The 17,480-nt window shown below is 41.5% G+C and overlaps 1 protein-coding gene across 1 annotated transcript; it reads left to right on the top strand.

Moving 5' to 3' along the window:
- Positions 1 to 6,158, top strand: C14H5orf15 (chromosome 14 C5orf15 homolog). Its single transcript, XM_040078597.2, has 3 exons — positions 1 to 103; positions 2,948 to 3,531; positions 4,578 to 6,158. The coding sequence occupies exons 1-3, from the start codon at positions 1 to 3 to the stop codon at positions 4,707 to 4,709; spliced, it is 819 nt and encodes a 272-aa protein (XP_039934531.1). The 3' UTR covers positions 4,710 to 6,158.
- Positions 6,159 to 17,480: the final 11,322 nt, after the last annotated feature.

The following is a 17,480-nucleotide window of genomic DNA, read 5'->3' on the forward strand; positions in this document are numbered from 1 at the left end:
ATGGCGGCGGCCGGCGGCGGGCGGCGGGGCTCGGCGGGCCGCGCTCTGTGCTTGCTGCTGCTCTGCGGCTGGGCCCTGGCGGCCCGCGGGGAGGATTCCGCCGGTGAGCGCCGCGGGGCCGGGCGGGAGGGGCTGGCTGCTGGCTGCGGGCGCTGCGCGGCCGCCCCGCCGGTCTCTCTCGCCGGTCTCTCTCGCCGGTCTCTTCGGTTGGGCCTGGAGCGCTGTGCGGCCTCGGCCGGCGCGGGTCGTGCCTTGAGGTGACCGGGCCTGGCCTCGGCCTCTCGTCTGTTTGGGGGTGGGTTGGGGTCAGCGGGCGCTGGGCTGTGCGCAGGGGAAGGGCAGCGCTCGGGCGGGAGGCCGCCTGCCAGGTGTGCACCGCTTTTGTTGCTGTGAAGAGCAGTTTAGCTGGTTACTTCATTCATCAGACTTGGGATTTTTTTTTCTAAATACTCTGGCTGGCGTGCCTGGTTTTAGTCTCCCCTCCCCTACCACTTAAGCTTATGTTATTTTGCAGGTTGGCTCCTAATTAGGTGTTTTCTTTCTCCCCCTTAAAACTACAGAGGGCTGTAACCAAAGGCTAATAAGAAATGCGTGTTTCAGGGGCAGTGAGTTCCTCTTTGTTTTGGATGGAGTAGTGTCTGGGCAGTGAAGAGGAAGGGATTAGTGAAGGAAAAAAGGCGAACTGTTTGATCCATCAGTTCCTTCTGTGCTTAACCGTCAGTGTCTCCACACCAGCTTTGTTTTTGTTGCCCTTCACCTGCTCTAATGGGTAGGCAGTAAGAATTTGTGATAGAAACCTGTAGGAAACGGTGAATTTTTAACTTCAGGAGTCATGAAACAATTTGCTTTCTAAAAGCAGTTTTCCTGGCAATGAGTTTTAACCATGATGTGTTTTTTATGTGCAGTATTTGTGTTGCTAATTCTGTCACCTGATTGAACATTAGTATCTGTTTCTGAAGCTGAGGCATCTCTAGATCTAAAATCATCTGACAGTGTTGTGTACTTGTAAACAGTGCAACCACCGTTTATAATGCCACATAGTTTTGGGTAAATCTCATAAATCAGTTGTGGTTTAGCTGGTAAACTTCCAGCTGCTGTTAAAACAAAAAAAACCCAAGCATATTTTAGGAATAATAGGAAACTGTTCTTTCTCAGTCTGAAGCTGCAGCAATAGCTGCTGGGAGTCCCTTGCATTTAAACATACATCCTTTTAAAACTTCCATGTTATAATGAATTCAAGAATAATTTGAAGTGTGAGGCCAGATACAATATAGATTCATGGGCAAAATATGCCTGTTAGTATTTCAAACACTTTAGCTATTACTCTCTAATAGTTTTTATCTGTTTGGGGAGGGTAGCAGCTTGACCTCACCCACAATATGCCAGCTAGCAATAAATATGAAATTATCTTGCAACTGCCTTTCCTTGTATTCATCTTGGCATATGCAACTAGCTGGCTTAAACCTGAGGAGAGATCAGAATTCCCTAAACTTGGCCTGGATAAGAACTGAACAAGTTAATGTTGGTATGATAATTCAGACAAGTAGTTTTTTCAGCAGCAAGAAGTGCGTTAGATGTGTAATGGTTGAACTTCAGCAGAGAGGCACCGTGGTGTCTGCATCTCATGAGTTGGGTGTTCTGTGTTTGACAGTTGGTTAAAGAGTAATTCATACTGCAAAAGTGTGCCATGTAAACAAGAGCTCTGTTGTAACTGAACCTCTGCAAATATACAAGTTCCATGAATAACGTGATTCAGCGTCCCCTCTATAATATTTTACTTACAAGTAACCTGATACAAGCAGTTGGTTGAATGCTTCATTTCTAGAGACTGTAACTTTCCTGTGAAAGTGTTTAATGAAAGTATTGCTGCTTTTGTAAAATGAAAAATTAGTTTGGCATGCCAAAATACAAGGCAAATGTAGTTTCCTAGTTTAAATGAAAATGCAGGCTGAAAGTAAAATTTGTTCTACACTGTTTAAGGTGCCTCTGAATGTGGTAGTGATGTGCTGCAAACATGAATAGTTTGCTAATTTTTAGGTTTTAAAAAATTGGCTATTAAACGCTGTCTTTTTTTTTTTTTTTTTTTTTTTTTTTTTTTTTTTTTACTGTGCTTTGGATAGAGAAAAGGGCCAGTGGGCTTTGCATCTGGATTTAATGCTCACCTTATTTTTTATGTTGCTCTACAAAGCCCTCCCAGCCCTGGAGAGATGCTGAATTTGCCCGAGGGTGCATTGTTACAGTGGTCTTTCTGACTTACTTTGTTACAATAACTGCTGCCAACAAAAAGCTTTCCTCTAGGAGCATGAGCAGCATTTCTTTTTAAACCTGTGGTTCAGTAGTTTCATTTGAGTTAATACAAGGTTAGAAATTGTTTCAGTGTATCCAAACTCAATAAAAATTAATGCCTGGGAAGGCGTGCTAGGACCTTGTGTCCTGACTGAAGGGGACTTCGCAGCATCTTCTCATTTTTTGTTGGTAAAACATGGAATGGTAAAAGATGAAAAACTTAACTGCAGGAAAAGCTTTCCTCAGAACATCCTCCTTTGTAGACCTCAGCTCATTCTGTGGGAGGAAGAATTTGATGATGGAGAAAATGCTAATCATGTATGATTCTACAAGACATCATGAATTCACAGAGGGAAGGATGACATCTCTTTGAAGTTCTTATGTCTGGAAAACAGGTGTGCAAAGTTTTTCAGGGACGCTTTGCCACACTAATCCAGAAGGCATGTGCTTCCAGCCTTTAGTTCCTGTCCCACTCAGGACTTTTCTTTGGAAGTTGCCAAAGTGCAGGAGTGTGTATTTCTGCATATGAATGCTAAAAAGTTTGTAGTGTGACATATGCTGTGTTCTTCATATGGTTTCTTGTCTGTGAAGGAAATTAATGGCAATGGTTTTCTGTTGGTGCCTTGTGCATAGTGTTGATTGTTTCTCATCCTTTTCTCAGGTCCTGTGAAAGCTGATGTACTTACAAGAAATATTTCTTCTACAAGTGAGAATGAAACGCTGAGTAGATCCCAAAATTTGACAGACAGCTTGCAGAGTTTAACCTCAGGAGGAAAGGAGGCATTCCCAGCAACAGCCAAAATCAATTCCATGACTGCGGGAAAGCCACCTACAGCAAATGGTGACTCTTTGTCACCTGTTGTCCCTGCTAGTCCGGTGTCACAGGTGGATGTTGATGCTTCTGAAGTTACTAAAATTGAGGAAGAAGATCTTCTAACAGATTTGAAAGACACACTAAGTAGTTCCGCACCCATCATAAAAGAAACTATGGAGTCAGATGGAGATGACTATGCTTATGAAATGACACCGAATTCCAGATACAATCCAGACCTTCTAGAGATGTCAGAAGATGACAACTCCGACACCATCAGTAATTACAATGAGGAGATCAAGACCCTTGATGAGAAGATTAAAGCTGTTTCTGTCTCAGGGTTGGATGAAGAAGACAGCCATTTCTTTTTTCATCTCGTTGTAGTTGCCTTCTTAGTAGCTGTTGTTTATGTCACCTATCACAATAAGAGGAAGGTAGGTGTGCTCTGAAAGGTTGAGAGAAATACCTGTAGAGTTAAAATAAACTTGCTTTCCCTTGTACATGTTTTTTAAGAAGAGGAACTTAGCTTTCTGAAGAACTAGATCTTTGACCACTTAGTCTTGTGGTGATACTAATATGCATATCATTAGTGTCATTTTTATCTGCACAATGGAAATGAACTTGAATGAAACATTTATGATAAAATGAGTTACTAGGTAACATCAGTAATCATTTAGTACAGTAATGGACACTGGCAGTGCACAACATGAGTTCTATAAAGGAGACCTGAGCCAGATCAAGTGGGGGTGAATGATTAACTATTTTTTTTTTCTGCACTGGAAAACAGCAAATTAAGGGAGGTTTAATTGCAAATGGTGTGGGAATGTTCTTGTTATGATTGTGATAATCCTTCTAATAGTCACTTTTATATCATAGACATTCCGAGGGTGTAAGTACAAACTTTTAGAAAATGTTTAATGCTACTTAGGGTTTTACACAGATAACCTACGAGGTTACTATTTTCAGGTATTTCAGGTTTCTTCAGTACAAACTAATTTTCTGTGTCATAAAAATAGCCTGACTGGTGTTATTCTAAAATGTATTGCTCACATTAAAAATTAACTTCAGCCCAACCAGACACAACAGAGGTGCATGCATAAATTTGCATTAAACCATAGATTACTTTTTAGATATGAGGAGAGTTTAGTGTTTATCTTTGGGGGAGAACACTGATTTGGATGAGGATTTGCAGGACTCTGAAAACAAAGCAGCTAAAAATCCAAAACCTTTACTGTGCAATGGCCTATTTATAATGTGCATTTCCAGCTCTTTGTAGGGGAAGATGTTGAAGACTGTTGCATTTTGAAAATTCATCTGAGAGCCGTTCAAATGAGTGATTAAAAAATGCATTGTCTTTGCCTCAGTAATGCCCTTGCCAGCACAGGGGGTAAAACCATGGTGTCAGTACCACTGTGCAGCTGTCTCTCAAACCCAGAATGTTTCTGCACAGCATCTACAAGTTGTCCCATTTTTCTTTCAGATCTTCCTGCTGGTGCAGAGCCGAAGATGGAGGGATGGCCTGTGCTCCAGGACAGTGGAATATCATCGTTTAGATCAAAACATTAACGAAGCGATGCCTTCCCTGAAAATAACCAACGACTACGTGTTTTGAAAGCACTGTGATTTGAGTTTGCTGAACTTAGCACTCTTTGCCTGCCAGTCATGTAATGATATTCAGGTACTCTAAATAAGCTGCTTGTACAGAAATGAGATGTACTCTCTTTGACCTGGATGTTTTGGAGATTAAATCTCATGGAAGATCAAGGGCATGATCCATCTGTTTGCTACTTTGGTCGGGTTTTATATCAACTGTAAAAACAGCGAGTTTAATAAATTAGTGCTCTTTCCATTATTCATTGAGCATCATTCCTTTCTGTCTGGAGCAGTCTTAATAGTCACACTATGAAAAAATAAGCATAAAATGTTTTAGGTCTAATAAATTGATGACTTTGGCATCACTAAATCAAATTAATGATCTCCTGGCTAATCACTTACATGGCTTATAAATTCCACTGTATTGCAAACTTAAAATATAATTGCTTTTTTCTGTGCTGCAAATCTTTTCATCTCATTTTTTTCTGATTCTATTTCCTTGTTGCATAATTTGATCCTATTTTGGCAAAATAGCTAGAATGGCAATTTAATAATTTCTGTATGTGTTCATGCCGTAAATAATTTAAAAATAATTATATATAATTCATTTTATTTCAGCAGTTTTATACCATATATTTCCTAAAATTTTTAAGGTATTTGTGAAGGTATGCAGCTCCTTTACTGTCCTTTTTTTCCCCTCTGATGCTATTTATGCCTACTTCATTGTCTTTGTAATTAATGAGTGGAAAACAAGCCTTGTTGAATAATCTTACTAAAATAATAACTGAAAGGCTTTCAATACATCGAAGCTTTCTGTTGAATTTTAAGACAGTTGGGAAATGGCTATTTGTGATTTGTTATATTATAAATGGGAGAGACTGTAAGAGTAATTTATTTGGTTGTTTTTTGACCCAGGTAATAGACAGGTGAAGGTAAGGGTGTGGGGGCCACCGGTCTGTGGACAGTGCACTCTCATTTTTGACAACCATTTACTCATTAGTGTAAATCAAGTTACTGCTACAGTAGTTTGTTTTTTTTTTTTTTAATTTGTCTTTTGTACTTCTATTATTTATGTTTTCATGAGTTGTAAAATATAAAATTTTAGTTTTCTGTACATTCTGTTTGTGATTTAGTTTTCAGACTGATACATGTGTAAATAATGGTGAATCAGAACCCTATAATTAATGACTTGGTATTCAAGTAGTTATGTAATATTTGGAAACAAATCAACTTCACGCCTGTTGGCATGAGGAGTCTGAAGGCATGATACTGTCTTAGGAATGAAATGCTAAAAGTTCTGTATCCTACTGTTAAATGCATTCTTTTCATAACCACAGGAAGTAAAGCACAAACAAAATATCCCGAAACTCTTTTCTTGCAGTAATTTTTATTGTATTTGGACTTGTATCACTTAATATTTTGAATAAGGTTTTTAAAATAAATGACAGTAATAAGCCTGTGTTTCTTAACTGTTTCACTGCTTTTATATAGTAACTTATGATAAAGAACTTGCGTATGCTTGGAATTGGAAACCATTTCAAAACCATTTTCTCTGTTGCCTATACTGGCTGTATGAAGGTTTGTTATATGCATCTGTTGTTAAATGGTTTGTAGGGTAGACAGCAAGGCTTAAATGAAATATTTAAAGCTGTGGGAATTAATACATTCTTTAACATGATTTGTTTAGGTTAAGTTGTTTAGTCTATAATTCTTGTGGAAGGTGCTTGAAATTCTTACCTGAACATACCTACTTTGAAGTGTAATACTGCTGTGGTCAGAATCTAAAGGGTAAGGTTACTTCTCAAAGCTGCTTTAGGATGTTTAAATGTTGGAGTTTGAGGAGGTGGCTAATGTTTTTGCACCCATGAAGTTCAGTAACTTCGTCCATAAAAAAAGTTACTGATTATAAAGTGTAGTGATTTTGACAGTAGAAAATAATATGTTCTCCCTTGGCAGAAGCTTTTCTTCCTTTCAGCTTGGTACCACAGGCCTTACACAGAACCCCCAGTGAACAACCTGACTGTGCAGAAGTGCAGTGGTGCTCACATGAGAAGTGTAATTTTCTCTTCAACCCACCAGTGAATTAGGCCATCGAGACGTTACATTTTCAGCCACTTCCCTCACTATAATAGCTACAATACTATTAAAAATATACAGAAAATGAACATCAGTCTAAATTAGTAGAAATAAGGCATATTCTGTTATTTTCTGGAGTTCGTAGATAAGAACTTCATCCATGTTGGCTGTCTTCCAAAGCTCTTGAAGCACAGTTCAACTGGTGGAATAAAACAATGTAAATGTGTTTCAACTTTCTGAGCAACTAGCAGTGTCTTCTTTAAGACTATATGTTTGAGGAATAATCTTGCATTTCCTTGCCTTGATTCCTTCGAATTGTCCTTGTGGATAGGCTGTCTCTAAGGAGAGATATTTATTAATCTTTACAGCTTTTAAGGTGTTCCTTACAACAAACCCACTACTGGAGGAGGAATGCACACAGCTAATGGCATGATTGACAGTTTTCCCTAAAAAGCCCACAGAAGGCAAAGGCCTGGTTTAGCTCAGTCAGTAAACCAGGTGGTTTTGCAGTCAGCACATTTTAAAATGTTAGTAGGTTTAGCTGTGCCATGACAATACCTGTCCCACAGATGGGGGATGTTCATTGGGTTTTCAGGCCTAATGACCTGCAGCTCCCTTGGGCCAGACTGCAAGTGTTAAATTTGAATTGCCCATGTAGCTGTTCTCTGAAAATGCTCTTCATGAGGTTACCTTATGGGAGAAAATGAAATTAGGAGCCCTTTGCTCATGAAGTCATACAGGACTGAGACCTTTTGAGTTGGGTAAGTGATGTTTGAGGTCCATGAAATGGTATGCACATGTGTCTTCTCCAGCAGAATACAGCTTTGCCTCACTCAAGTACTTCAAGTGCTTAAGATGAGCAGTTATTCTTTGCTTGCTGTACTGTGGTGCACATTCTCTGTCACAGAAGTAAGAAACACTTCTTAAAAATAGAAATATTTTTTGAAATTTATGTTCTTCACTAATGATAATAAGGGCAGCTTACGAGAATAAATTCAAAGGGAATTAGTATGAATTTGAAATCCTTGAAGTTCTTTAAACAGTGGGTTTAGTTTGGGGTGTTACCTAACAGATGCTCCTTTAAGGACTTGTGGTGAGTCTGTCAGGTTGACAGTTACTGCAGCAAGGTGCCCCAGGAGGTGGTTTGGTCACAGCAGTGTCAGTGGATGCATCACAGCAGATGATACTGTCATGATAATATCAGTGTTCTTGAAAGCTGAGCGCTGCTGGTGTCCACGGTTCAGTAACAGAGGCTGCAGTGCCAACTAACAGCGGTGATTTGTACCCTGGGTGAGACAGCCTGCCTTCCAGCCCGTGCTGTGCCACGGTGTAAAAGTGCAGCTGCGTTTGTGGCAAGGTGATCCCGGAGGCCGAGTTGGCAAATGTCCTCAGAGCTCCACCCTGGCCTGGGGCGGTGCCGAGTTGTTTCTCAAGCTCACTTATGTCTCATTCTGCCGTGGAGAGGGGACCTCGCCCTTGTGCAGGTGAAAGGTTTCACATGCATACAACGACTTGGACTTTTTTTTTTTTCCCCCCCCCCAAGATATTTTTTCATTCTCAATAGCCATTGGATTATTGCCTGAGCAAGGGAAGTGCTTGCTGAATTGGCTTGGGCGGTCAATAGCTGTTGCCTAATGGCACCAATAAAGAGGGAAAGGTTTTTCCTGATCCGGTTTTACGAGGGCTCCAGCAGCACCAGGAGAGTGCAGCATATGTCATCCCCTGTGCAATAAAAGAACCATTTACTGATGAGGCAATCGGGGTTGAACTACTGGGTTTTAATTTCTTTAATTGAATTTGCTTGTGGAAAATTAAGAGCAGGCAATCAAAAATTCATAAAGTGCTGAGATCAAACAGAGGAAAAAGCAAGCGGATTTATGTCACATCTTGCCAACAAGAAATGTCTTGAATTTCTGTAGTGAAGAAAGGAAACTTTCTCACATTAAGGTGAATTATAACTTCCATCAATATTCTGATAAAAGGAATAAAATATTCCTGAAGAGCTTTCTGATTAAACTTCCTCAGATGAAAGTTCAAGCTCTATTTATGCAGGTTCTTGTTAGTGGCTGGGTTTTATGAAATGAGGAAAGAAATAATGAATAGGACAGTTTAAACAAATGATACATTTCACTTTTACTATCCAGGAAATCAGGTATTTTAAAATATTAATGGTTTAATTTTCATTTAGCAGCAGTGCATATTATTCAGCTCTAAGTCAACTGTCCTTGGCTGCTGCTCAGTTGTGTACAAGGTGAAGAGAGAAGGGTTTATCTGAGCAGGGAGCTTTGAGTTACGGGAAATTAATTTGCAAGGTGGAGATGAAAAATGTCATATCTCTTAAATGAATTTCAATGCTATAAAAATAATAGGGAAAAGAGAGAGTTCTGTGTCTCTAACTCAGACTCCTATTAATGAAAAATTGGTCAAGGGTTTTCAAAGTTACGGTCAGTTTAGGAAACCTGTGATGAGCCACAGTGGGGAGATTTTACTTGCTTTTATTGTTGGTGGAAACCTGGCATACTGAGCAAAGAGAAGCCTGGCTGGTGGTAGGTACTTGCTCAGGCTTCAATTTTCTGCCTAAATTTTGAGGCAGTGAAGACTCCTGGGGCTGGGGGATACGAGGGATTTGTTGTCTGACAGCTGTTCTTGCTCTGGAAAGGAAGGAGCCGGGTGTCCCAGCAGAGCTCCTCACCTGAGCTGCTGTCAGGGAGTGAAGGCTGCCGTTGTGTGCTGGGAGTGCTGCGGGCAGCACTGGCTAGGACCTGGGTCACTGAGAGCCTGATAGCCCCCGGGGAGACTCCTGCTCTCCCTGCCTCACCACGTGCCTGCTCTGGAAGGTAGGTGGGTTCCTAACCCAGTGAAAAAATTCCACTTTCTTTTTGAATCTTTTTCCTGGGCTGATTTTCAGTCATTCTAGGGTGCTGAGCTGATTCACTGTGCAGCCAGACCAGCACCAGAGGTGGCTTAAGGCAAATGAGAGCAGAGGTGAAGCTGATCCCTCTTCAGAAGCAGCAAAATATTCATTTTTGTTTCTCGTTACAATTGCATCATCGTTACCATCATCAAGGTTTCTTGTGACTTTGTGTTGCCCCACAGCAGGGGAGGTTGGAGCTAGGTCATCTCCAAGGCCCCTGTCAACCCAAATTATACTGGGATTCTGTGATTCCAGAGCTGTTTCTAAGTTGTGTCAAAGCCAAGCCCAAACAAGAGCATTTCACGCTGTAGAGGTCAGGTGAGCGATGGTTGCTACAGTCTCAGCATCGTGATTTTTGTTGCTGAAAGACCAAGCCAGACTGAGGATTTGGGGTCTCTTCTGGTTTGCATTGTTTCTTGTGGAAATTTTCTCGTGGTAAATCTCCGAGCAGGCTGTCTGGGGAGGCTGAGGGGTGGTGCTGCCATGGCAGTGCTGGTATGTGCACCCCCTGTGCTGTGCAGCTTCCCTGTCCTGTCCCAAATCCAAACTGAAGCTGCATTTCGTGTTCCTACAAGGCTGAGTAGCTTTATGGGACTGCTAAATCCTCATGTAAGGCTGATAGAGCAGTAATCTTCAAGGCCATATATCCCAGCCTCCACAAAGCAGCAGAACTAACAACATCATTTTGGAGCCTTTTTTTTTTTTTTTTTCACCATCAAGTGTCCTTTAAAGAGAAATCATGAATGTCCTTGCTGTAATAAAAAAATGGTTAATACAGTAACTTCTCAGCTTCACTGTTTCCAATACATCTAACTAGAAAGGGAAGAATGACATTTCTTCTGTAATTGATCCTTAAATCATTATCAAAATCATTTAGCAACCTTCTAAAAGTTATTTTTAATTACAAGGTCTATTGCCTTGTTATTAACACTGAAAATCACTAATCTATGCAATTTCCTATCTTGATTAAAAATAAAATATGTAGGTTGTGTTATCCTTATTGAGGTGCACTCATTGAGGTTTTATTAAAGATTAAGTGAAACCAGATTTATTCCTTTTGTTCTATTTTGTAAACAATGTTGAAATGTTGGTATTTAAGGAAGCTGGAGTTCAGTTTCACAGGTGTACCCAGACTACTGAAATACGTAAAATTCAGATTACACGATTTGGGGGATCTTTGTTGATGACGAAGCTGACCCTCATTGTCAGCTGGCCCTGCAAGGCAGTAGGATTACACTGTATATTTTTGTCAGCACCTCCAGCACCATCTTGCTGTGTCACATGATGGCTTGTGAGGTCTGATGGAAGTGCTTTTTGTCCCTGGGGAAAATGTTTATGCTCTCCACATAACTGTTCCTCCTCTGCAAGTTTGGAATGGTGAATTAAACCTTCAGAAGTACCCACACAGCATACTTTTTCCATTGCAACAAGCCCTAATGACTCACTTGAGTGTTTCTGTTCAGGTTAACTCATGCTTATTCTTAATAGCTAAATTTCCAAATTATGACAGGGTGAACATTCTTGCATTGCAGTCACTGGGGCAAGGAACAGCTGATTATAAAGGTGCAAAGTTTTTTCAACATCTAAAATTGTGCTTTTAGTATTAGCTGACAAATTCTACCAGTTAGTCTGGAATAGGTTTTAATTTCTAATGCGTGCTGACTGTGAATCCTAACAGCTGGAGTGCCAGATGTTCACAGAAGGAGAATTATATTCCACATTGTTTGGGGAAGAAAAGAAGGTTGGAGCAAAGGGCATAATGGCATCATGCAGAAATTAAGCCAAAATCTTCCAAGCTGCAATGTCATTTTCAGTGACATTGGGAAAGACTCTCTGCATTGGAATAGGTGATCCCTAGAGAAGGAGAGGTGTCTGTGATCCTGAGTACAGAGGGTTTGGGCTGGATTGTACCACAATTTGACAAAAAAGCTCTGTGAGTCATGGTATCTTAGCAGTTTTGGAGCAGTTTGAGAGGCAACCTTCTTTTGTGCAATTTGTTATAATTTTAGTTTAACGTAAGTTGTGCAGTTTATGCAGGGGAACTCAAAGGCAGGGACTGGGGAAGGAGGTGTCATCTGAAGTCCTCTGCTGTGGCTGAGTGGTTTGTGAGAAAATGTTCTTCTGCATCATCCTCAGTTTGCATGGGACTGATCTGCAGGAAGAGCTTGTTCAAGAGTGCCAGGACAGCAAACTGGGCAGTTTGTTCAGCTTCCAACCCCAGAAAAACCCTATGCTCACCCTTTCTCATTTCAGTGTGGATTTTTGGGTATCACAGCACAAACAAGATGTGTTTTGCTGCTGGTGGGCAGTGGCTGTAAAAACAAAAGGATCCTTCTGTCCTCTCTGGCACTTGCCTGAAGTGCTGCCTGCTCCTGCCTGGACCTGGGCAAGCAGGCATTAAAGCTACTAAATTAAAGTTGTATTGCAAAAAGAACTCAGTGGTGAGGCAGAGGAAGGTATTTTATCTGGCAACCAAGGTTACCTTGCTGGGGCTGTGAAACCATCATTGCTGAAGACAACTTTTCTTGAAGTAATGCCCAGAAGAAAAATAATCATCACTTAAGGTATTAAAATAATTTATTTTTTCACAGCTTTCCCTGGTGCTGGCCAGCCCTTGGAACAGCCAGCAGGGGGGAGTGTGGCTGCGCCATGGAAGGCACCTGGCATGGAGCAAAGGGCTGGAAAAGTGCAAAATAAATTGAAGAATGAGTGTTAGGATAAATTCCTTTGGACAAAACTGACACTGTGACACAGACAGCATGAGCCCATAGAGCAACTGAGATGTGGAGGGGTATTAAAGGGTGTTTACCTACTTTTTAAAAGCCCCCAGTTTATTTTATTAAAAAAAAAATCTTCAAGAAATAGCTTTTTACCTTGGAGCAATGACCTCGATGATCATACACTGTCTTTTCCAATCTAAATGAGTCTATCATCTTCTTACACTGCATTCCCAGGCCTTAATTTTTTTTTAGATTTGTCCTGAAAAATGTGTGTCTCTAACATCAGAAGCTCTTATGTATTAATCCATCTTAGCTGTAATAAGTTTATAAGAATAAAAACTCTACTCCTGGGTGGCTCAGCAAAATATCCTCAGCTTTGAAATCACACAGTTCTCCTCTAACTCAGGGGAAAATAAATCTGTTTCCTCCATCTAACATATATTTCTATTCTTGTGCAAGAGGAAAACATTGGAAAACAAAGACACCAATCTCCCTAAATGTTACTGCATGGGAGCAGAAATTATTAGAAAGAAAAAAATGATGCTGTTTATAGAATTGTAATATGATGAATTTTACCTGTGACAGCTCCTAACCTTTTCCAGAGCAATATACAAATGATAGCTACGTGCTTGAGTAAATACAGATTTAGAAATACATCACCAAAAGAGCAGTTAATAGATTAAGTACATGCACACTGCTAATACCTAGTTCTTGTTGAACTCAGTGTCTGAAAAGCAGTTATTTTATGTCTGTAAATAGTTTGCCTGCCTAATTACTCGCTTAGCCATTTCTTCCAATTACACACATGTGCAGTCGTTGTGTGGGAATTGCTAATGCTTGTGGAGCTGCAATATTGGGCAAAGATGTCTTAGAAACTCAGGGAAGATATTTCTTCCTTTGGGAGAAGCATAAAAATCCTCGGCTCTGCAGCAGCTGCTGTGTGAGGGGTGATCTCCAGTAGAGGTCTCCTTCCTTCCCCAGTACTAAAGGAAAAGTGCCCGGTGCTGAAAAAGGCTCCAGACCAAGAAGCAACGCTGGGAATTGCGCATCATCTGCAGTATCCATTTGTCATCCTCCTTCCTGAAGTCTTGACATGCTCCACAAGGGCCCTCCAATGGCTCTTGAGCCAGCAAGGGTCAAGAGATGCCTTCTGAGGGCTGTGGAAGATGCACAGATGAGTTACTCTGCGCCTAACAGCTGAGAGCAGGGAGGGTCTCCCATCCCCGTCCTCACAAACGCAGCCCCAGAGCGACTCAAGTCAATCCTGCGTTGCTGATTCATTTTCATGTTTACAGCAGCAATTAACTTCCCTTAAAATTGATTGTAACTCCCACCAGGGAGCACTGAGAGCAGAGTTCTGCTAATGTTTAGAGGACTCCCATGTGCTTCTGAAGGCAATCCTTCATACTATTCCTCTTTATACTCCATGCAAAAAATAAAATTAAATATAAAAGTCAAAGCAGTACTAAAACGGGTACAGCCACTAGCATGCCTCTTTACCCAAGATTAAGGTGATAGATTTCCTAACAAATGATAATCAGAATAGCTAAAAAAAAACCCCAAAAAAGCCTATCATGGTAGCATCCACCAAGCCTTCAGGTTCACTTCCTGCTTTATTTCTCTGTAACTTGCCAGTCCTAGAACATAAAACATGATCCAGAGGTGGAAACAGCATCAGCTGAGATAATGATAAAAAATTTCTATGTATTTCTGTCCAGTTTCTTGTTGCTTTGAGTGCTATTAAATTCCCACCCCACAATAAATTGCAAACAGATGCTTAGGTAATTGAGGGCTGAGGCTTTAGAGATGATGGTCCAGGCTCTGATGCTATTACTCAGGCTGGATTACACTTACTTCAAAAGCAATCCACCAGTTTTGGTACAATAAATGAAACAATATTGCAGGGAAAAAAAAAAAAAAAAAAAAAAAAAAAAGCCTAAACTAAACTGAGCCCTGTGTGCAGCGCTGTAAAGGAAAGCTGCTCCCACTGAAACGCCTCTGACAGCTTGTGCTGAAGTTGCAGGAAGGACAAAGTGGTCTCTTAACAGGTTTGCCTCTTTTTGCCAGATGGTCTCAATCTTGTTTGGGTTTACAGAGCTCTTCCCCCCTCTGCCTGAATTGCTTCTGAGATTAATGTCAGCGGAGTCTGCAGGAGGCTTCTCAGAGGGTGAGGAGCAGAGGGGCCACATTCTGAGTGAGGAAAGTAAAGAAAAGCAAATGCAGAAAATCATGGGGAGGTTTGGCTGCTTGGCCCTGGGTTGAGGGCAGGGGAATGTGATTTCTTCCTCTCTCTGCTGACACCTTGGCTCTAGGAAGGATGCCCTGTTGGGGGTATCGGTCAGAGCTGCCAACTGTGAAAGGGGGAAAAGAGGCCACTTCTCTAAAAGCAAACCATTCTTTTTCCTCTATTCATGGCACTTGCTGTGAAGCATTTCTCAAAATGCCCTGCTGACTGAGGGAAGGGGTTGCCTACACTCCCTGTCAAATTAGGGAAGTCTTCTTGGGAAGGTGGAACCACATCAGTGTTCAGGGCTTAGATGGACAGGCAGATCTTGCATAAGCACTCAACAAGTCTTCTCTGCTGTACCAGCAAACCTCTCCACACTGTCATCACCCCCCTCAGCCTGGTTATGTTCTCCCCAGTCCCAGGAATGCACAGCTCGACCAGCTTGGTCTTGCTGAATGCTAGTTTGCAGTGAGGAACCAGCAGAGATCAGGGCATTCAAACCAAGCAGCCACTTCTTTATTTCAGGACAGATTATCTTGAAATATTTACTGTAGAGGGGTTGATGGAACCAGCATGTTCATGTCAAAATGTCTGACTGACATGTTAGTTTTCAAATAGCCCCCTGCTCTTGAGATACTTAAAAACTTTTCCAAACATATTCTTCTGTCTCTGGGGACATAATCTGCTTGTTGCATTTCTGGTCTGCTAAAGATTTTCTTTTTGCTTTAGGTGAGAATATTTGAATGTTACAATTCCTTCTGCTTCCTAAGTGGGGCATTTACAGATTTTTCTACCAGCAATTTGTTGTGGAAATTGTGGGTTGGATAAAGGTCTTCCCTACAGAAATTATTTACATAATGCATTTCCTATTACCATCAATCCTCTTTTAAAAAAGGAAAGAAAAAGCCAAACCTTCACATATTTTCTGCTTTTGAAAACACCAAAAGACTGTCATTTCTAGCAGAGCCTCCTCATCCTCTTCTACATCACTGAAGCTCAGACCGTGGTTTAGACTTCATGTGCAGAATTTATCTACCCCAAACTCAGAACTTCAGGAACACTTGGCATCTAAAAGTTGCAGAATTTTGTAGCTGAATCCCTTCCTCCCCACTTAGAGTTTTCACTATTTCACCACAATTTTAGGGTTTACATTTGAAATTTTGCATTTCCCTTTTTTTTTTTTTTTTTAAAGACAGATTACCACTTTATAAATAAAGATATGAGAACTATGAAAACTCTGGAGAAAGATGGGTTTTGTGGTGATAAATTATGCAGCAGCCCTGTCAGCGACGTGTGTTCGTTAACAGCGTGATGCTGCATGTACTTTATTTGATGCCAAGCTGCAAGATGAGCCTTTCCTTGCCTGTGCAGCTGATCCACACATCCTCATTAAGAAGCAGGATCTGAACCCTGCACGTGCTGGAGCCTGGTGTGACCCCCGGGAGGGTCGGGGTGCTGGACCAGCTCCACCCTGGCAGTGCTGCTGCTGCTGCACCCTCAGGGGTTGTTTCTGGTTCCTGTGCCCCAGCTGGGCTCAGGTATGCTGTCATGTACCTACATCTCCTTGCAATAACACGGCAATAAAACTGCAAGATGCCTACAATCTGTTTGTAATCTCCAGAATATCACCACCTGCATCCTGTGACTAAAGAGTGCAAATACTTCCTTCTGCGCAGAGCAGCCAAAACTTTCCTGAGGCTCAATTGCCAAGTGAGCAGTTTTAGCTCTGCAGAGGTTGTAAAGCCCCTTTTCCCCAAAAATGTAGCTTTTGTCCCTTTTTTTGTTTGTTTGTTTTGTTTTGTTTTATTTGTTTTCATTTTTCCCTTTTGCTCACTTCTCTTTCCAGGGAGCCTGTTGTTCGAACTCAGCCCAAGGTTTTGCAGAGCCCTAGGCTACTCCAGGTTACAGCTGTCCTGGAGGCTCCACATGAGATGCTTTGCAGCAAAATTGTGAACAGCACCTGACTTGCTCTGTACTACAGAGAGAGAGAGAGGCTGTTAAATTAAGTATGTGTTTTCCAGTCCATCCAGGTGTCTTTTCCAGCTGCAACACTCTCTTAATCTGAGGTAGGAAGCTGGTGTGAGCTATGAATACATTTATTACTGAACGGTAGCAATGGGATATGTAGAATGTTCAGGCAATAAAAACATGGACGCTTTCCAACTGCTGTAGGCAAAATGCTTGATTTGGTTGAGATTTATCATAACAAATCATCTCTGCTGGAGGTGGGCTTTCGAACACTCAGGTATGTGAGGAGGTGCACAAAGGCGTTTGTGGCGGAAGAGCAGCAGTCACAGCAGTGGGGCTGAGGCTGTGACAAACTCCAGCAGAGCTCATCCTTTCTGACACCTGCAAAGTGCCCATGTGCCATGCCTGTGCTGTTCTAGAATTTACTGCAAATAATTTTATTGCAGTGCTGTCCAAAGGCCCAAACCCCACTCAGAGCTGTGATGAGCTGAACATGCTGTTACACTATAAAAAAACCCCAAAAAACCAAAAACCATAAAGTTAAACTGCTCTTAGTCCATCCCTGTGCTGCATCTCATAAGTGTTCCAAGCCTGTCCAGGCTGTGCAAAGTATTCAGCACTTTGGTCTCCTGCTTTGGATTGTGATCTTTGCACAGCACTTTGGTACTTTGGGGCAGTTGCAGCATCTGATTTTTACCCAGGCAACTTAATCCTCAAAGGGAATTAACACTTCAGTGGCAGCATCATTTACAAGGAATAGCACATTTCTTGCCTAGAAGATCACCCTTGCTGTAACTAATTAACCCAGCATGCTTAAGTGCTTTGTGCAGTTGAGGGTGGAGTTCCATTTGCCTCCAGTTAGGTGGAGGGAGCCTGGTGAGCCCC

This window comes from Hirundo rustica, chromosome 14, assembly GCF_015227805.2.
Source record: "Hirundo rustica isolate bHirRus1 chromosome 14, bHirRus1.pri.v3, whole genome shotgun sequence".
Lineage (NCBI taxonomy): Eukaryota > Metazoa > Chordata > Aves > Passeriformes > Hirundinidae > Hirundo > Hirundo rustica.

Bases quoted from the DNA above. Each gene is read 5' to 3' on its own strand.
- C14H5orf15 (XM_040078597.2), top strand. From the start codon at position 1: ATGGCGGCGGCCGGCGGCGGGCGGCGGGGCTCGGCGGGCCGCGCTCTG. The intron at 104-2,947 runs GTGAGCGCCGCG...TCCTTTTCTCAG, and splicing joins CCGCGGGGAGGATTCCGCCG to GTCCTGTGAAAGCTGATGTA. The intron at 3,532-4,577 runs GTAGGTGTGCTC...TTTTTCTTTCAG, and splicing joins CCTATCACAATAAGAGGAAG to ATCTTCCTGCTGGTGCAGAG.